This window comes from Otolemur garnettii, unplaced genomic scaffold (genome assembly GCF_000181295.1).
Source record: "Otolemur garnettii isolate 467f Iridium unplaced genomic scaffold, OtoGar3 scaffold00006, whole genome shotgun sequence".
Taxonomy (NCBI): domain Eukaryota; kingdom Metazoa; phylum Chordata; class Mammalia; order Primates; family Galagidae; genus Otolemur; species Otolemur garnettii.
In genome coordinates this window covers 18,519,824-18,541,352 of record NW_003852401.1, presented here as the reverse complement: position 1 = coordinate 18,541,352, position 21,529 = coordinate 18,519,824, and the positions used below count along the sequence as shown (strand labels likewise).

The 21,529-nt window shown below is 38.0% G+C and overlaps 1 protein-coding gene across 15 annotated transcripts in view; it reads right to left on the bottom strand.

Moving 5' to 3' along the window:
- PTPRD (protein tyrosine phosphatase, receptor type D) overlaps positions 1-21,529 on the bottom strand; it is a 2,156,277-nt gene that overhangs the window by 184,159 nt on the left and 1,950,589 nt on the right. For 11 of the 15 annotated variants that reach the window (XM_023508432.1, XM_023508444.1, XM_012813956.2 and 8 more), the window contains 5 exons: positions 18,153-18,341; positions 14,439-14,549; positions 13,060-13,071; positions 10,773-11,042; positions 7,470-8,051 (listed from right to left, as the gene is read on the bottom strand). In XM_023508432.1, coding sequence (XP_023364200.1) covers positions 7,470-8,051; positions 10,773-11,042; positions 13,060-13,071; positions 14,439-14,549; positions 18,153-18,341 — 1,164 coding nt within the window. The remainder of the gene's footprint in view (positions 1-7,469; positions 8,052-10,772; positions 11,043-13,059; positions 13,072-14,438; positions 14,550-18,152; positions 18,342-21,529) is intronic. The other 4 variants (XM_023508450.1, XM_023508454.1, XM_023508458.1 and 1 more) reach the window with 1 other exon arrangement.

Genomic DNA, 21,529 nt, shown 5'->3' with positions numbered 1-21,529 from the left:
GCTGTGGCTGAACATACGTCCACATTCCTGCAAGTTTAAACGAGAATTCCACGTGTATTTAATAAAAGAAAAAAGAATAATGCATCAGATGAGAAAAGAACACCTAAAGTATATTTTTGGCAACTTGAGCATAAACATTCTAAAATATATAAACAATAATACGATTTATAGCTAACATGTGACAGCATAAGTTTAAAAATAGTGCTTGAAGCATTATTTTCTCAGGAAATGAGACTTTGGAGATATTACTTGCTTCTTCTTTTATAGTCACCTCTCTGTGGTATGACCAAAAAAAAAAAAAAAAAAAAAAATGGCCTGTTTGAAAGAGAAATTAAAAGACTAAAGGGATCTACAAGAAAGGTATCCAGAATCCCTAACAATCATTTCTCTGTGGGATTTTTCAACCTGAGTATGTGCGTGTGTGTGTGAGTGTGTGTGTGTGTGCGTGTGCGCGTGTGTGTGTGTGTGTGAGAGAGTGTACAGGCACATGTTCATGTTTGAACCTACGCTTAAGGCTACAAATAATCAGTGCTTCATATTTCTAGTCACCTTCACCATCTTCTCTCTCCCTTTAATCACAGGCCTTGAGATTCTCATTAATTTGACGCCTCCGGGAACTTACTCTGGGAATAGGGGTATCCATTTTTTCTCTAGTACCTGCCCAGTGGGTGACCTAATACAATCATTTAGATTGAGAGGCAGAGACAAAAGAAGATAAAATTTCGAAGGGCAAGAGAAGAAGGGACAGAGGGGAAGAAAAACAACAGGCAAATAGCAAATCAAATTGGAAACAGCATTATTTTAAAAAGGGGAATACCAAAAGCCTGGGCAGAAGCAACAGTGGAAGCTGAGAACGATGGGACAGATGGGACAATTATGACTGGATTCTAATACTCAGAGGATGAAAGCGTTTCTCAGCCTAAAGAGACACACACAGACATGTGCATGCAGCCATTTATTTTCCCCTTGTTTTGTTTTTTCTCTCTTCCCATTTTCACAAGTCCGAGAAAGAAGAAAGCCTGTGTTAACTCTTCATTCAAACCAAACCAGAAGACGGCATTGTCAAGAATTAGGAACGGGGACTGCACGGAAGGACTGCTCTCAGGATACTAATTGCTTGTTGCCTAATGCTAATAATAAATTGACATTGATTGAAAACATCTTGGAAAACTAATTAATTTTTTCTTACTTAAACTGTTTACTTTTTGCTTTTAATTTGACTTGAGCAAATTCCCAGTTGGTTTCAATGTTTCATTCTTATTTAGTGACACAAGCTTCGTCTGATCTTTTAATTCTGTTTGTTTCTATTATAAGCCCCCCTTCCTTCTAAATACTGAATTAAATAGGCACGTCAAAGTCTCGGAGGGTACACTGTCCTTTTCATTGTTGCACAAACTAAGCATTAGTTAGACAATTTAACAGCAGGTCTCCGTATCTAATGTACATGGGGTCCTCTCCTCTTTTCTTTTAGGGTCCTCCTTTTAAAGTTGTTTAGGGGTGGCCTCATTTGTAAGATCTTATTGAGATGAATAAGAAGACACAAATGCCTAGAGGTATCAGGAAGATCACTTTTAGCTGATTTCAGTGAGGGCGAAGGCAGCCTGAAGCCAGTGGGAGAGGAATTGGTCCACCTGCAAGATGAAGATCATGTTCAATACAAGCAGGTTGCTGCCTTGTGAAATGTGCACCCAGTCTTGCCCTAGCTTCTGTCTTTGACCACAGAGATTGATAATAAATCATCTAGATAACATATTTTCATTTTCTAATGATTCAAAGTTAATTGACAAAAAAACCCACCATATGGAGAAAAAAATGCACCTATAGGCTGGATTTAGTATATGGATGCCTTAAACTATTATTGTCTCTTTTTTATACCAGGTTCTGTGCTCATAAATGGCTTAAGGGTGCCACTACCCAGACTTGGTTGGGAATGGAGGGTCTCCTTAAAGCTATCAGTTCCTCAGAGTCATTTTGCTATATTTGAAAGGGCCACCAGGAAGCTGAGGACTTGAATTTGTTTAAATTTTTTAAATAGGTGAAATGGATGGACACATTTTTAAATTCCCAGATATATCAGTCCTAGTGATCATAGCATATGTGTACAAGAAAACACTTCAGGGGATGCCAGACTGTCATATTTATTTTATCTGTACTACTTGGAGACCCAGGGAGTACTTTCCTTATCTGTCAGTTGAATTTTTATACCCCTATTACAGCCACAGAGGTTCTATTTTACATTGCTATCAATGCTGGCTCCGTAAACAAGTTTACATTTATTTACATCTACAAACACATGTGTAAGCACTTAGCTATGTAAGCATATACCTCTTTATGCCCTCCCATATTTCCACATCACTCTTACTGATAGTCTTCTATCTTCACTTACTAGTTCTAGTTCTTTATCTATGTATATCACTATTTACTTAGAGCTTTTCTGTGATGTAACATTTCCTTCACCGATTAACTACACGTCGTAAATTTTATCATAAAATCTGAGATTCTTGGAAACTGATGGGCAAATCAAAACAACACAGCCAGAACGATTAGCAGTTAATGGGGACAAGTTAACACTGACCATCAACCAGACCTAGAATTGGAAATGGAAAGCAGAAATAAAAGTATTATAGAAATACAAATTTTTCTTTATAATTACATTTAAGAAGGCCTTAACCGCCTGTGAACGTATGTCCTCCCTCACAATTACATATTTAATTGTCTTCGAGAAAACAGAAATATGAGCTAACAAGTCAAGAAAAGAGATAATCTAACTGATAAACATGAAGTACTTGGGTATTAGTCATTACTGGAGCAGTACTGTGAGTGTCCTCAATATAAATATCTGAAGGCAACTTGGAGGCCATTCACAGTCAGAGAATGAAAACAGACTAAGAAATAAAGGGAAAACCTTCACACTGTCTGAAATGCTGATGTTACATATATTAAAGGAGATTAATATTTGAGTAAAATTTATGGGTTATCTCTAAAGAAAAAGTCTCATATATTATACTGCTAAACAACGATTCCTTCTAGCTGTACTATACTACCAAAGAGACTAAAAAATCCATTATTGCAAAAATATCTAACACTTTAATAATGTACATATTTTTAAAATGTGTGTATCTAGCACATTGATAAACGATAATAATAACAATGCAAGCAACAGCCAGAATCATCGTGGTAGTAAAACAAAACAAAATTCAAAACAAGGAGTCTGATCTGTAACTTCTGCAAATCTATCATCGACCAAATAGGTACTTAACGCACAATCATCTGCACAAATCTTACTCTCAATTGTCATTAAATATAAATAAGAAGAAGTTAAATCTTATTACAGTTGTATTTACATCCAGTGCTCCTTTACACATCGCTAAAACTGTTCAGAGGGAGCATTGAAATTGGACTCATAATTTTGGCTATTGGAAAGCAGTCGTTCTGTAGTTTGCTTATATGGGCCTGTTGATATATCCTAATGAAATGATTTATAAAATTTTAGAAACTTAAGGCACTTTGTCTCTGAATGGCATAGATTAAATTTGAATACTTTTACAACGCCCAGAATTTGTGGTAGAATTAATTTTTCTAAAATGTTTAAAGTTGATACTACTCATTACTATTTATTTGGTAAATAGATATAATTTTGATTGCCTGGAGGCATATGCTGTTGAGGTGTCTTCATGGAAACCAGCAGCCTTTTTCTAAGAATCTATTACATGCATAGAGGAATTAAGAGGTCAGATATGTTTTCTAAAGAAAATTCAGAAAAAAAGACACACATTAGGATTTAGGATATAATTTGTTACATCTCTTTATCAGAGTTCAATTTGGCCTTCTGTAAAATATAGTTACCCTATGTTCACACGATAATGGGGTATAAGAAAGGATACCCCTTTTTCTATATGAATGTGTTTCTTATAATGCAAATATTTTTCTAACACACAAAAAATACTTCCCTTACCAATGGTCATGCATACTTTCAAAGTAAACTAGTTACAAGTGACTGTAATGCCAGAAATTAGAGCCCTGGGAAACTTGATAATCATCTTAACTAAAATCTTTTCATATGTAAAACCATTTAAAGTTTACCCAACATAGTAGACTAATACGAACAAGGGGAAATACTTGATTACCTATAAAATAGATCATATTTTGATTTTCTCCATTACCAGATACATAGAAATTTACATCAATCTTCTATTTATATCAATCTCTGTGACTGTCTGTCATTTTACATAAACCTAAAGGGATGACTCTGCTCTTAAACTCTTTGTTTCTAAATCTGTTTCTTCAGAATCCGATTTTAAATAACAATAGGAATGTGAGTGTTAGGCAGTTAAGATAATAAAATGAAAAGGAGAACCTAGGAGACACAGAAGGCATAAACATGTACATTTCTGTGTATATGTAATTAAAATGTACTTAAATTCTTATGTATTATTGACCAGTAAGTTCTTGTACGTCTAGAAGAGAGAAAATTGCAACGGAATAATCCCAAACTTAAATTCTATCTCTCTGTAAATGAATATATCATAATGGTTGTATGCTTTTGTTTAGCAATGATCCTAAGAATTAGCCGGTCAATTATAAAGAAAAAGGAACAGCTCAACATTAATTCTATCACAACTAGCATCATTATATTTGGACAGTGTCCACTAATATTAAGTGGGTATAACTAAACTTATAGAAAAGTCTAAATGACTGTGCTGTTTTGGAGGGTTTTCTTACCCTATTGATATCGTCTCAATCAGTAAGTATTAAACATATGACTATTATGGAAGGTTCTTGAAATATCTTAATATAAACAAGAGTTGGTCAAACAGAGTGTGGGGAATAACCATCCCAATGCACTGGTAGTATTTTTAAAAATCCAAATATGGTCTATTTATAAACATCACTTCTATATTTTTTCAGTAAACTGTGACTAAATAACAGACATTGATGCCTTCAATGTTCTGAATACAAAGAATTTCATGATTCTCGAGGACTCCAGTTTTGGTTGAATTTAGTTTTAAGAAATTTTTTTCTTTTTTTTTTTTTTTTAGAGACAGATTCTCACTTTGTTGCCCTCAGTAGCATGCAGTGGCGTCACAGCTCACAGCAACCTCCAGCTCTTGGGCTTAGGTGATTCTCTTGTCTCAGCCTCCTGAGTAGCTGGACTACAGGCATCTGCCACAATGCCCGGCTATTTTTTTTGTTGCAATTAAGCTGGGGCCGGATTCAAACCCACCACCCGTGGTATATGGGGCCAGTGCCCCACTCACTGAGCCACAGGCACCACCCAAGAAAATCTTTTTGTTTCTTAGATCCATCTATCATCAGAAAATAAACATATAAAATACCATACATTTGTATGTTTAAGTTGGTGGTTAAAAACTCAGAGCCATATATAGTGAAGGGGTAAAATAATTTTCATGAAAAATGTTCTGTCTTCCACTTCTTTCAGAAAACATATTTTTTTCATATCTAAGCATTTTAGATATGCATTTTACACTGAGATAATCTAATAGCCACTTAAAGTATTCCAGAAGTAAATCATATATAATTCTTTAAAGACACGAAGAAACCACACACTGCTTGTCTCTCCTTCCTTTGTTGATCAACTGAATACTTAGTAGGCAAAAAAACACTAAAACTATCACATCAGAAAATTACTACTCTGAAAGATAATGGTGGTTGAGAGTATTCAGGGTCCTTGGATTTAAATTCTGCTTTTCTACTCAGTAACCTTACTACCCAAAGCAAATTCCTGAATCTTTTTTCCACATCTATCTGAGTTGTGCAAATAATACACACAAAATTCATAGCATAGTGTCCAGCATATATTATTATTGCATTTTCCCAATTAAGTTATAAAATGTTTCTATCCATTATCTAATCTACACTTCTCTTCGGTGTTTGAGTGCATTCCACAAAATTCAGAGAGACAAAGTATCTTGTCCAAGGTCACTGAGCTAATAAATGGTAGCTTGGAATTCAAATCCTATTTATGTCAGACTAAGGATTTAAAATATGTCACAGCTGAAAAATTAAATAAAGCTCACATTAATATGTAAGTTCCAATATACTTTCTTATAATAATTTAAGGGTTACTATGTAGCTGATAAAATAGTATAATAAGAAATCTCATAGCTCTTGACTTCTTTTAGTCCAAAAAAATAAAGTAAAACAAGATTCACAGATTTCTACATTTTCCAATGAGAAGCTTTTATGCTAAAACCAATCTACAATATTTTTCTGCGTATTAAGATAGAAAATAAACATAGAAGGACTGCAAAGGGAAGATAGAGAAGATATATAGGTGGGTTTTAGTACAGTTGTGGTGAAACATTTATTTTTATAGTTAGCTTTCATAAATGTCATAAAGAAAATAGTAAATCCATGAATACACCAGTGAGAACCAAATAAGAGTGTGAAAACATAGCCAGGCAGGCTGTAAACAGAGATTCCAAGTAGCAAGGACAAACAGGTAAACATACCAAGTCACACCCTTCACAAAGCTCATAGCATGAAAACAAGTCAGGAGTCAGTAAAACAGAGAAACCAGATAATGGATACATTATCTAGTTCTGACATCTGAGAAAACACATTAACAGTGCCAAGAATAGCAGTGAGTTATACCTATAGATACTGTCTCCAGTAATATGGATGTTCCACTATAGATTCCCAAACCAAGCCAATGGCATGCTGCCAAAATACTCAGAGATTAATATGAGTTTAAAAAGTGCGAATACAATTAGGAACCGAATGAGTAGCTCTCAGATGGTTAAGAATAAACTTTGGTAGAAAGCTGATATGTTACATGCCCAGCCAAAAGCATAACTGATGGACCTGAATCAAAGACCAAATACGTTTCATATTCTCTTATGAAAACAAAACCACTGGTAAGGCCAAGTTTTTGTTCATAAATTAGTTTGACATCCACTCTAGCACCTAATAAAATGAGTGAATCGGGCTCAAAAGTTCAATCCAAGATCATGATAACTGACTTCCTTTATCTATTGAGGCTAGTGGATGAAGAATTTAAAACAAAAATTTAAGCCATTCAGAGAATATTTTTTAAAGTAGTAGCTTCCTAGCAAACATATAAATATCTGGTGCCCCCTGATAAACGATTTTATTTTTATCCTTGTTGTGAAGCACTTAATCTTACAGAAATTAATTCTTGAGACCATTCCACCTAAGTCCCTAGTTTAAAGGAGCTTAATTTTTGTGTTTTTGGAATAGTACGTGAAGGAGGCATTCCTCTATTTCATGCAGAAAAGTATCATACATCCCTCTGCTTAAAAGTTACTTAGTCTTTCTGTTGTCTAGGCCTTCCCCTCTTAGATGACTTATTGTTACCCCTCATTTCGAAGCCCTATACCATACAAATTAGACTTCGTACTACCTTTGTTCTTTCTCTGTGTTTGTCCTTCCCCCTTCTCAACCCTACCACCTCCCTCTGCCCTTCTTCCATCCTGAACCAGACGTACCTCCTGTCTGAGTGATGACTTGTATGTCACTTGAAAGAGGACCATCTCCAATTGAGGTAAAAGCCAGGACTTTGACAGAGTATGTTTTCTGGGGCACTAAGTTGCCAATAGTGGTGATCTGGCTGTCAGCTACATTATGTTTCATCCAGTTATTGACATGCTGAGTGGGGTCCATGGTATAATAAACTCTGTATCCTTGGATCTGCCCATTTGGCTCCTCTGGTTCCTTCCACTGTACCAAAATGGTCGTCGAACTCAACATCCGCGCCTGGACATCCCTGGGGGCACTGGACGGTGCCTGCTCTGAGGTTTGGGTTAGCACAGGCTCGCTGGGAGGCCCCCGCCCAATGTTATTGACAGCAACAACCCTAAATTCATAATCCGAGTAGGGACTTAGTCCAGCAACACTGTAGCGTGTGGTGGCTACCCCATCGATCTCTTTGTAAGGTTCCTCAGAATTTTTAGGTTTATGCTGAATGATGTAGTAAGAGACAGGCTCAGGGTTCCCAGAGTCCCACGTCAATGTGATGCTTGTAGCTGTGCTCTCTGTCACTATGGGAGTTCCTGGAGGTTTGGGTAAGGCTTGGGTGGGGGAAAAAAAAAGACACTGGCTACTCAACATCTGTAATCATCTGTCTAATGTTATAAGACTTCACAAATTCTGCTGTTGTAATGACAGAATTATGCATCTACTGAAGGTTTAATTAGATGAAATTATAGCAAAGAACAGTTTTCTAAGTGGTCAAGAAGCACAGTAAACCCATGAGTGACACAAATCCTATTTTACTAGAAGGGCTTAACAGCATATATTTAGGCTTTTATCCAAATCTCCCACCTATTACCTAAGTGATCCTGGATACATTCCTTAACCTCTCTTTGTTTTAGTTTCCTCATGCGAAAAATAGGAAAACCTGTATTATTGGAGTTGTCTTGTACAGCTGAGTAACTGTATTTCATGGGTTTGCAGTGAAGATTAATGAGCTAATCCAGTAATGCTCTTAGAATGTATCTGCAGCCCTCAGAAAACATTAGTTGTAATTATTACTATTATTACACCAAAAGCTTGGCCAATTAGCCCTTTGCTTCAAGAAATAAATAACTGAAATACCAATAAACATCGAAAAGAAGAAAATTTGGAAAATAGTGTAATGGAATTACATTGCCATGAAGAATATTATCTACATTGAAAGACATAGGTAACATTATTAAACTTTCCTTATAAAGAATCTTAACTATGAATTTTAACATAAGAAATAATAGAAATTTGAAATCAAACATATTTTTTCTTAATATTGAAAAAAGGCTGAAGGAACTCAACTGACATAATCATAAATCACTTTTTAAAGGATTTTCCTGTTAGAATAATATGCATTCTACATCTAGATCAGAAAAATCTGGGTTTATAGCTGCATAACATTTGCAATAAGTACATCTTTTCCAAGATCTAATTCCTTCTTTTTAGCAGAAGAACTCAACTTGACATACCATTAATTAAGATTCCAAACTACGTATTTAAGTGCCTTGCTGTAAACAATGATTCTGCAAGGCAGTGATATTAGGGTAAAGAGGGGAATTTTACCAGCCGACTTTTTAGAGAAAACCCAGAAGGTAACACCCACATAATCAGCCCATTAGTATCCCTGCTTCCTTGTCAAGAAAAAGGCCAAGACGTAACATCCCCTAGAATAGCAGCATTTGCAGAGCAGCGAACCCCTTACTTACTGCTGTGTCCACAGTGCATGAGACACAGCTCAGAGTAGGTTTCCAATGGCAATTTGTAAATGACTAACTGAATGTCAGTACCCAATCTCGTCGCTCCCTTCAGCCTGTTCTTTTGTTTGGATTTATTCTTTTTTTTTTTTTTGCCTTCAAGATTCACCTTTATGTTTTATTTATTTATCGTTGAGGTGGAAAAGGGTAGGGAAGTGGCAAGAGTCAGGAGCACAAAGATAAGAAGGTGAATGAGGCATCAGCGTGATGTGACTCTCTCTTTTGAATTCTGCAAAGGTCTTTGCACACCATCAAATATTTACAGTTGAAATGGTCATTATGGAAAAAGGTGATTCAATATTTACATATTACTTGAAGAACTGCGGAATGATAATAAATGGCCAAAGAAATTATGAAAAATAATAATAAGTAGACATTTGTTCAAATATTCTGACCTGGCATTTTTTTTTTCAAAGAAGTGAGTGATCCAGATTTCCCCTACATCTTCCTGAACTTTCAAGGCAAATAAAAATATTGCTAATGAAAGTCGTGTTTACTGGTATTTAACTGACATTATTAGGTTCAGTAGGTCACATTTATTATGCAGTATATGTTCTGTGTCTATAGTGTATGAATAAGTACAGATCTCTTTATTATTTTAAGGATATGCAATACTATATTGTTTCAAATGACCATAAAGCTTAACATTTTCTTTTGTTCTCACATCACTTTACTGGGTCTACATGCCATCTATTTGATATATAATTGTGGCAGGAGATACAATACCAATTATAATAGACATGGTGCATTTTCTGAGATCATACTTCCTAGAAAGGGAAAATAATTTTGTAATAGTTCAAAACATTTGTAGAAAACTTCAACTGACCCAACATGCAAACATTTTCTACAATTCTATAAACACAGGCTAAAAAACTGGTACCTCCTCCAAACACATATTTACATCTTTTTTTCTTTTATTCAAAAATATTTGTGAAATAAGTACTTTGGTTATATTTAGCACATGTATTTTAAGAAGAGAATATTTCTCGAACATTCTTATATACAAGGTGAAAGACAAAACCAAAATATAATGCTCGGCACATTTATAATAGGAGGGCCCACCCAAAATTTATAGCATCTATTATTAGAAATTTAAATTGCAATTGCCTTTCTCTTCTTTTGATTTTGTTTGAAGAGATTTGAAGTATTCATTTAAGCTTATTTGGATTTTTCTTGTGACTCTTACCAAGGTTCTGCTTTAGCTGAAGTCTATATGCACCTGTTCTACCGTAATGGTCGACCACGTCCGACATTACTAATTTTGTCTGGTTAGTACCTGAGCCCTGTTTGTTTTTAAATATTGTGATGATTACCTCTATTTAGGCTGCCAAATACTTTCAAGAAAAAATATGTTAGCCTAGACATGGATACACATGTCTTATACGAAACTACAGATATGACCGGGTTATGCATATTTGAAAGACCAAAGGATGAATTGATTCATTTTAGAATCTCAGGGGCAAGTTTCCTACAAACATTAGTCAGGTGGCTTGACTGTACTCAGATCCTCAAAGCACGATTCATTGAGCATACCTTTGACAGTGATCTGTGCTATTGCTTCAATGACACCCAGTGTTGACATAGCCACACAGGTATAGTTTGCTGACTGTCTTACATCATTCAGTTCTAGGACATTTCTTCCTATGGGCATATCATCTTCAGGTGTCAGGTCTTCTGCTCCCAACATCCACTTTACATAAGGCATTGGTGACCCCACGGCCACACAGGTGATATTAACGCTTCCACCTGGCATTATTTCATGATTAGTGGGTGGGATAGAGAATCTTGGTGGGACACGGCGAACTGGAACGAAACACAAGGGAAGATGATAACATATACAAGGCAAGTAAAAAGTGGCTTGCTGAACACAGGACATGCACTGTACAGACACAAACAATTGAAACATATTGTGGATTGTCCAAAAACAAAACAGAGAAAAACTGTGGATAATACAGACCATACAAGTATGGTATGTGTATACACAGAAGAATTTAACTTAGTCATTGATACCTTAGACACGTTCATACAAAAGTTGATTCAGACCTACAAGGGCCCCACAAAGAACTATCTACATACTAACAATACACAAATGTCATGCATAAGATAAGCACAAAATCGTATCCATGCACGCATATAACAATGATTCTATGCACGCATGTATATGCAGAAAAGGGGGCTGGAAGTGTCATCAGCATGTTTAAGTTGAGTATCAAAACCAACTACTGTGGTACTGTGCACTTCCAGCTGATGTGAACGTATGTGTGGGACCACACCGTCACATCCCAGCCCTGGAAAACATCACCTAGAATATACTGAAAGCACACTCTGTTTGCTTTCAGATTCAGAATGGATGCAGCCTCAGACCTTACACTAACACTGGAACAAACACAGAAATGAACATAAATACATAGCAATTCACCGTCACAGGAGAAGAAACTGGCAAACACCAGTAGAGATACTGGGTTGGGTCATGCAAAGCATGCACATGATGGAATCTCGAGGCCCATGCTAAGGATAACGGGAGAACAGCTGGGACCCAAGACAACAATGACAGTGAAAAAACAACAGGGTCACAGAACTAAACAGGAAGGGAGGAGGCAAAGTACAGGGACTGGGACAGGGAGTTAAGGGACGACAGGGTTGAAAGTTGGATGGTATTAGATTAAGCTCAGGTTGTTAAAGGTAAGATTTGCAAATTCAGGAGGGAAGCTGGTATTTCACATCCAAGATTCCATTCAATTCATATGTCAAGTAAAACAACATAAATGACAACAGAAATCCAGTGAGAGGCTTTTTATGCCTACATTCAAACTGAGCGACATCAGACCTCAAACATACAACAGGACAGGACAGGACATGACGTTGAGAGAAGAGTTCATATTAAAGCAACATAACACAGAGAAAATTACCAAGCAATTACAGTTCAGTGTTCCTGCTTCAGAAAATCTGCATGTTCATGTGTGCTTAAATACACATGTCTTGGACACAGTACAGGAGAGGGTGAGAGCTAGATAAGTTTCATCTTGGGCTTTTATTGGCAAAATATTATACTAGGAGGGGTTTATTATTATATATATTATATATATGATTATTATATTTGCTTTCAGAGAATAATCTTTTGGAGCATACCTTAAACACAGATAACAAAGTGATTTAAAGAATTATAAATGGACTTATAAACAACCACATAACCCCAAGAAGAAGGTAAGTAAGTAATACTGTCTGGAAACGTCTTGGCTGCACTCAAGGTTGAGATAACCTCCCCTGATGCAACAGGGCTCGCTGCGATGGCCTCACGGGTGAAGGACAGTCACAGGAGAAGAAGAGAGAGCTAAGCATGCCTCCTGCAGCCAACTCGCAGAGGTTACACAAAGCAAGCAGGAGCCAGTAGATTCTGAGGTGTCAAAGGACGTATCAAGAAAAATGGAGGAGAGTTTAGTCTTCATGCTTGGGATTAGGGGAACAACTCTAAATGTCATTCTGTGGGCAGCAGGCATCTTTAGAAAACAGAAATTAAAGGTGGGTGGGAGATGGGAGAAGTGGAGCAGGAAGGAAAGCAGGAACACTGACCGAGTCCCCCGGACCCTAGAGAGTTACGTGTTACCCGTTACCATGCACCCAGGGACATTCTCTCCCGTCATGCACCACAGTTAGATGCCACCAGCAAGCACCAGAAGCCACGGCCAGGGCATTCTCGGCTGGAACATACCATTAACCAAAAGAAGACCACAATGCAGCTACATTCATTTCATTTGTATTCTTTGTTATTGGTTTAATTAATAGTTTTGTAAGGTGGGTAAAAAGTAAAAAACACACCAACCTTCTCGCAGCTCTGAGGGATGTAGGGGGTTTGATGCAGAACACAATGAAATGAGGAAAGGAGAAAAACAAGGGAAACACAGAGAGAGTAAAAAGGCCATATCAAGGCTGTCAACTGCTACTCCAACATCTTTATTCGCTCTAGTTCATCTTTCCTACCTCGGCTACAAAGGTTAGCAATACCTCGCGGACTAACACAGTAGTAGAAGGAATAGCTAGCATCATTTTGAAATTTTCCATGGAAGGAGGTACACATGCCTCATGCAACAAAGGGGGTCACCATTGTGAGAAAGGGGGGCAAAGGGCTCTCAGAGAATTTAGAGAAGAAATGGTTTTCTTCGCGTCCCCCCCACCCCATATTCCACAGAAAGAAAGGAGAGAAAAACACCCCCAGGGAAACAAAATTATCTCTTACAAAAATTTCAAAATCAAGCTAGATATTTTCTTAAGGGAACCCATCCTAATGTAACTTCAAGCCTTTCAGGCTTCTCTCTCTTCCCACCCCCGCCCAAGCCTTCTGTGGTTATTCATAGACATGGAGACCAGGAATAAGAACATTTCCTTTGGACAAAAAACTATAGGAACTGGCTTGGAGAACTCTAGGGAAGAGGAAGTCTTCCTGTCTAGAGAAAGGCACAGATATACATAAGCTCGAAGTTTAATCATTTCTATTATTTTATGAGAAAACAGGAATGCATCTTCATAAATCCTTCTTGTCCCAAGGACGGTGAATGGTATATTTCAAAATACAATCAGTGTTCCCTGGCACTGGAAAAAAATTAAGCTTTTCAGTATAAATCTTAATAATTTAAATAAACGTCTCTACAGGTGCACATATAAATACTGCATGTGTATAATTAAGAAAGTATAGGGAGAAGGAAGAAAATACAGCGTGCTACTTGCAGGTAGCACCAGTTTGCTGTAGTTAGCAGCAGAGGTCGTGAGGACGAAAACACTTTATGCTTGGAGTTGCACAGAGAACTGATTAGTAGCACACCAAGCAATCATTTCAAGGTTTGATCAGGAAACAGAAGAGAAACAACAGAAAAAAAAAAAAAAAAAGAGGGAGAAAAAGAAGAAAACCTCAAACAAATGCAAAGCACACAGTTCAACCAATGCAGTAAAATTAGAAATCAAGGTGTCAAAATGCAAAGATACTTACAAACTTCAAGCCTCGGGATAGATTAGATTCAAGAGTTGTCTTTTTTTTTTTTTTTTCAAGAAAAACAACATACACTTTTATTTCTCTCTTTCCTACAATACTCCAGCTATTACCAAATGGGCTTGGTAACTGCTAACCTAACAACGCGGACCCCACGGGTGTCTCAGCTCCCCCTGAGCCTAAGAGAAGAAGCGATGCTGGGATTGTATCACTCCTACCTCTGACATATAAATTGGCAGGGGCCGAATAGCGAGTGCCCGCGCTGTTGGTGGCAACACACTCATATTTTCCTTGGTCAGATTCTTCACTCTGTTCGATCTGAAGGGCTCCTGTATGGATATAAAATATATTGCCAAAGAAAAAGGTCAGAGGAGGCTTTCTCACTTCCGAAAACTAAACCTCTTAACAACATGAGAAGCCCCGCAAAGCGAAGGTCCGCTCAACGCCGATTCAATCTCCCGCTAAGGTGCACAGACAGAAAATGATGCGATGGGAGAAACACACAGAGATTATTTTTTTAATCATCATCAATGCTAGCATACGGAACCAATATCTCTTTTCCCAAGCAACATTTCTAGTCATAATTAACACTCTTTCTCCTAGACTAATTAAATGAAGATGGGTGAGACTGCTTCAAGGAAGTATGGCTTTTAAATAAAACAAAAGATTAATTTTCGGTTTTGTTTTGTTTCATTTTGGTACCAAAAGTGGCGCAAAAGATAGGTAGAGGCTCAAAAAAACCCAGGCTGGGTTTTCAAGAAAGTCTTCTGTGGAAGAAAGCCAAAAATACGCAGCAAGCACAAAAAAAAAGAAGCTGCACAAAGTGAAAAATTAAAATTAGTCATTATCAGTTATCAAAATATCAGTTAAAGAAACAAGACTCCCTTAAGACATGCAGGTTTTTATGAAAAGAAAGACAGTTTGCCACGACTTACAATCATTGATTAACGTTTGCTGAAAAACAAAGAGCAGTTGAATTAGAAGATTTTCTGAAAAAGTTCAAAAGCACAGCCTGTGCCACAGGAAGAGCCGACCAACCACTGCTCGAGGACCTCGAGACGGATCCCCTAAGACACCCATCAAAATCCACCAGTGGGATTAGCAGTGTGGTGTCACAAAACCCCAAGAAAAATACAAAACAAGAATTACAAAAGAAATACACACTGAGTCAAAGTATGAAAAACCGGCAATACCACATACCACCAAGAATGCTGAGCACCATTTGTTTCCATAGCCTGAAGGACAGAAGATCCAAAAATCCAGAGATGAGTAATCCAAGAAAAAAAGAAGTGGGGAAAAAAGCATCGCGGTCAGACTGTAGGCGAGTGGGATCAGGTGGAAAGGGGAGTCATTCTTTGACTTTTCAGACATTCAGAGCAAAAAGAACCGAAGAACAAAAGCAAAAACCTTTTGAAAGATAAAGACAAAAAGCCGATGTTCCAGGCTGCCTTCTGCATGTCTGGCACTGTTCTCCAGACCACCTTGGCTTTGGTCCAGAACAAGAACAGCTAAGGAAGAAAAAAAATGATCTTTTTTTTTCTCCGGTTGGACAAAAAAAAAGGAAAAAGAAGAAAAAAGAAAAAAAAAGAGAAAAAGGAAAAAGGAAGAAGAAAAGAAAAAAAAAAAAAAGAGGGACAGATGGTACGCTGTGACTGGTCTGTGGTCGGAAGACCGGGATATGCTTTCTTTGAAGCATATCACAACTGAAATAATCATTTTCATAAAGAAAGAAATGAACAAAACAAAGAGAAAAAGGAAAAAGAAAAGGGAAAGTTCACAATATGAGAGTCACAGATCATAACCAAACAGTACAAAGGGGGGAGAAAAAATAAAGTTGATGGACATCATTGAAATGATTCTGAAAACAGGACAAAGATGAGAGGGATGAAAGGACAGAGAGAATGAGTAAGATCATTCTGTGAACGTTAGTTCAGCACTCTTACCTCTTATTGGTGTACCACCTGGGTGGATAATATGAATGCAAATAAGATTAGAAAGAAGAAGCATTAGTACGAGAAGAAGGAGGCTAGGGCTGGGGAGAAGAATTAAATTAGATTTACAGAATTAAATAAGGTCTTAAAAGAAACTTGAATTACTACACTGGTAAAACAGGAATATATTAGATAGTATTATTAGATCATAAAGCAAGTTGCATTATACCACAGAGGGCAAAGACCACAGTAGGCAGCATTGCCTTCCTCAGAGAAGCAACTGAGTTCTCAGGTCTGGGGTGATACTGGGTTAGAATTCTATCATATATGCCTCATATCCCTTCAAAAAAAATAAAGAACTATACAATATATTTTAGAGACAGTTTAAGAAACTACAAAGCTAATCTATTTAAGTATATATATAAATATGTGTATATATATATATATATACTGTTATAGGAAATACTAAAGACTAATTAGAAACAAACACTGCTGATTGGCTAGCTTATGCTACTTATGTACTATGCTACATTTGTGTGATAAAACTGGTGTACTATTTTATTTTTCTACACAGTGTTCTTACAATAACAGTTCTGTGGAGGTGTGCGTGTGCGCGCCACTATGGAGATCTCGTGTCTACACTGACAGTTAGTAAAATGCATGCCATGCATTTTATTAATAATAATAATAATATTCTGAATATGGAAATTAGTGGGGGTGAAGTGCGCTTCAGAACTAAGCACTTACCAATAGATTCTGGAGATTTAAATACGGAGAGAAGAAAGACAGCATAAAAATATTATTATATTCCTTATAAATTTGGTACAAATTTTTCAGAGTTAAAGCTTTATATACTAAATCATCTATGTTACAGGTGAATAATTAATTCTTTATTTACAATAACAAAATGCTAGTTTATACAGTTCTGCTGACAACAAGCAAAAGAGGCAGTTAACAAGACGCTTTAACATCACAGGACAGGTCAAAAGCTGAGAATTCTGGGAAGACAGGCAGTTAAACAACTTAGAATTCTATATCAATATTACTACCAATGTAAACCGATTATTAGTATACGTCCCCGGGAAATTACATAGGGACAGGCTGTAAGACTTAAGAAATTTAGAATCATCTCTACTTTTAATCTAAAAAGAGCAAAGGAATAACTTGGAATTGGGGTGGGGAAGGGGAACGGGGTAAAGAGAGAGAGAAAACAGTGAAAGCTGGAGTCTACACCCAAAGCAGACTTCTGTAGATCCAGGCACCGGAGGGTTCAAAAACCTTTAGCGTGGGCGCACACTACTGTGGCTAAGGTGTAGAAAATGATCACTCTCAATGATCTCATAATCATATTATTAGTAATAAAAATCCCCTCCTTTCATTGGTACTTTGCAAAGGACTTTTTCAAAAATACATCTTGGTCACTCATGAGATAACATTTCTGTGTTTTATGTATTAGTGAAAAGAAAGCAGATGTGTCCAAACTTACTAAGCTTTGATATTTTGATGAGTTCAAATGTAGAAAAGACAGCAGAAAACACACTTGCATAAAATTGAATCATTTAAGTGTATAATAGGAACATTTTGTTTTTAATGGATAAAACCATTGGAACTCCTTGCAAGTTCTGAATGAAGTCCAATGTTGAAATAAATTTGTTTCAAAAGAAAGCAGAGAAAGAAGAAAGAAAGAGGAGAAAATGGATCCATCAAATACTGCGGAAAGGCAGTAAATTAAAAAATTACCAAAAATACAGTCACAGCAGTGAGCAATGTGGATTAAACAGAAGCTGCAAAACACACACAGAGAGGAGGAGGAAAACAGACTCTGAAACAGGCTATGACGTCACGGACATGGACAACACAGTAAGTAACAGAGAAAGAGAAGAGGGAGAAAAATCAATACCTAAAAATTAAAAATAAATAAAATAAAAATAAAAAATAAAGAGAGGAGGATCTAAAAAAAGAAACTTCTAGAAGTTAGTAGAAACAGTAACAAGACCCTACCTGATCTTAACTGCTTAATACGACCGTTGTTGTTGCTCGTGTCCACCGGTAAGAAATCTTTAAACCACGTGATTTCTGGATCTGGATTACCGCTGGCTGCACAAAGCATGGTGGCCGTGCGTGTACGCTCGACCACCTTCAACTGTGGGCCCATGTCAATGGTAGGGAAGCCCCTGGGAATCTGATCCTCTGTAAGACAAAAGATGACACAACCATTATGTTAACAAGTCAGATGGCCCCAATGCAAGGGATTTGCCTGGAAATGTCTCCCTTTCCCTCAGTCAGCATGGGCTGAAACCCTAACATCAACCAGGCAGCATCAGACAAGGATACAGTGAAGATGTTGCTCCCCACCAGAGGGTGAAGAGTCTCTGCAGGAGCCATCACACTAACCTGGAGTCAGACTGGGTTGATACAGGCTATGAGGAGGGAATTCAGCGGACTCTCTAAGAGCACAGATTAAAAAACTTATCTGTGGGTGGTGCCTGTGGCTCAAAGGGGTAGGGCGCCAGCCCCATATGCCGGAGGTGGCGGGTTCAAACCCAGCCCTGGCCAAAAAAAAAAAAACCTTCTCTGTGCCTGAGCAGGTCAATAAGGATCAAAAGGTAGCCCCATATTTGAAATGGGCCTTTAGGAATGAGTAGAGTTGACCAAACTGCAAAAAGGAAAGGGATTTTGTAAACATGGGACTGTCTCAATCAGAGCACTGAGTCAGGAAAGCTTTCTCTGAAGGGAAAGCAGCGGGGCTGGTTTCAAGAGCCCCCAGGCAACGACCCGAGCAGGGTGGAGCTATCTGCTTCCAGGGCTGGCACGCTTTTCTTACCACTCTCCTCTCTATTTTTTCACAGAGATGAAAGGTTTGAGCTGGAAGAATTCTCTTGCAGGGAGTTTAATTTACCATTAAATTGTCTGAGAACGCTTTACGAAAGGAGGGCAAAAGCAGCCCCCCAGTCATGACACAAAGTGTATGTTCCTCAGGGTGAGGCTGTGCTCACCTCCATCCCAAAGGTCTACACCATTTTCAGTAGCAAGAAAGTTCAAGTTGCTAATTTTGGATCTCCAGCTCTTCCAGAGTTCAATTCTCCCCTCCCATACTTAATTGTTCCAGATGCCACTCTTGAGGTATTGAAATCTGCTTTAATCCCCAATCATGTCCCCTTGTAGCTAACATTGCCAGCCTTTCTGACCAGGATTAGAAAGGTGTGCTCTACCCAATCACTGAAGGAGTTTTGGTTAGATGGGTGATAATTACCCAAATTATAATGTGACCTTGTATTTGAAGATTTATTATGAAACATTTGACTTTCAGTTGGGGGCTGTGTCTAGTGGTAATTTAATCAACACTCCTTCATGGCCACTGATAAACTTTCATTAGCCCTTAATTCTAGAACGACTCAAAAGCAAAAAGATCAGTGAGTGACGTATTAGAAATCTTCAAATGCAGCATCTGGCTTCTCTCTGGGTGCCCCTCCCCCCTACAAACCCAGAGTGAACCCAAAATCCACAGTAGATCCTGAATCTCAATGGTGTTAAGTTACAATCCCTAGTAAAGACGTTCCATCGTGATTCGTCCTCCATGCTAGCAGGAAACCCTCTGTGTTCTTCACCTTCTCTGTAGCCTATGTGGTAAAATCCATCTCCTGAACCTGCCTGGTAAAGTAATCCTTTTAAAAGACATCACATTTTTCTCAGCCTCTTAAGGATCGCTTTTCTTCTCATAAGAAACTTTTCTTCTGCCCACGCTGAAATTCTCATGATTCCCCAGCAAATCAGGTCTGTTGAGGACTCTGTGCCTCTAGGAAGCCACTCAGTCTAAATCACCTTCTTGGTAAAGCTTTTCCAAATTCCCTCAGATATATTTAATATTTTCCTCCTCAGAGCTACCATAGCAGTAGGTACCTAAATTCACTGTGTTACCCCTAGCAGTTGCATTCAAATCCCTTGCCCTCATGCTAGCCTAGATTTCCAGATTTTAAGAGAAACTCCAGTGATTCCCAAGCCTGACTATGAATATATCCTAATGAGTATAATTATGTTTTTCCTACTGCACAGAACTTCAGGTAGAATGGTAATCAGAGGACTGGAATTAAAGACTGGAGAGATTTTGAATGTGAATGTACAAGGAACGTCAGGAGACTACTGAGCTCCCGAGAAAGAGAAAGTTCAATGAACAGGTCTCCTTAATTCAGGAGATAACCGAGGTGCTAAAAAGAAAAGTCTAGACTCTGGCTCTTCCACTGGGCAGGACAGAGGGTATTAACGGCCTGTGACAGAAGAAAAGAAGCTGTGGCAAGTGTGACTTTATACCTGGCTTCACTACAGAGTTATCTCCCATCAGACCAGGTGGTCATGGCAGGGTCTAAACAATACACGGAAATAGTTCACGGCCATGAACCACATATTCCTCAAGGTGAGGAAGCAGCCGTCCGTCCTGTGTATCTGGATGCTTACCTAGCAGCCACAAGCAGGGGACTAAGGTAGACAAGGGCCAGGAACGACACTTAAAATGGAATTCTGGGGGGATTTTTCAAGGATCTGAGACAATTCCACCTGAATTGCGTCAGGCTAGCCTTTGTCTTGAAAGGTTCTGCCAGTATCTTCCCATCCACACTGTGGTGCAATGTTGTCTGGGGTGGAGGCAGCAGAATGATCAACAGCGACTCCACCACACACATCCTATCATTAAGTAGCTCACTTGGCAGTTACTCACACAAAATGATTCAAAGCATCATAAAAATAATTTACCCCAAGTTCTCCAAAGTCAACTATATTGCTTGCTTTCATCATCCAGAAATGAGTTTCTGAAAAAGCTCTTAGATTTTTTTGTTGTTGTTACGTTTCATTTTTAAAGCAACCAACTTTGTTTAATAAGGAATCATGGTGGGATTCCTCCGTGGTTTCTGTACTTTCCGGGGAACTGGATCCTCCCCCTGGCGTTGAACTACCTAGTTCCATTTGCATGTATAAATACCGCTCTGCTAGTCCTTACTTTTCTTCTATGAATGCATCTCTGTGAGCCAATACTGAGTGTGGATCAGCGGCAAATGTCAATGCCTTAAGGTTCCTGAGACACTCAGTAAAGGCGCTTACCAAAGAAATCTAGATTTAATAACCATTTATAAGAAATGAAGTCCTCACCTTGGGGGTAGCTGACAGAATTGACTTGTGCCCTCCTGAAAGCAGTCGAATCCATTTGCATGACCTTTCTTTCCCCTCTTGGCTCATAAAGAGCACTCCAGAGTCCCCTTTCCAGACACAGGAGCACACAACACGGATGATCTTTCTCGCATACTAATGGGACAGAGAATGTAAAGAGCGCTCCTTTCTTATTTTTAATAAGGGTAATTAAATTCTGGCCGTCCCCCCTTCCGCACAGA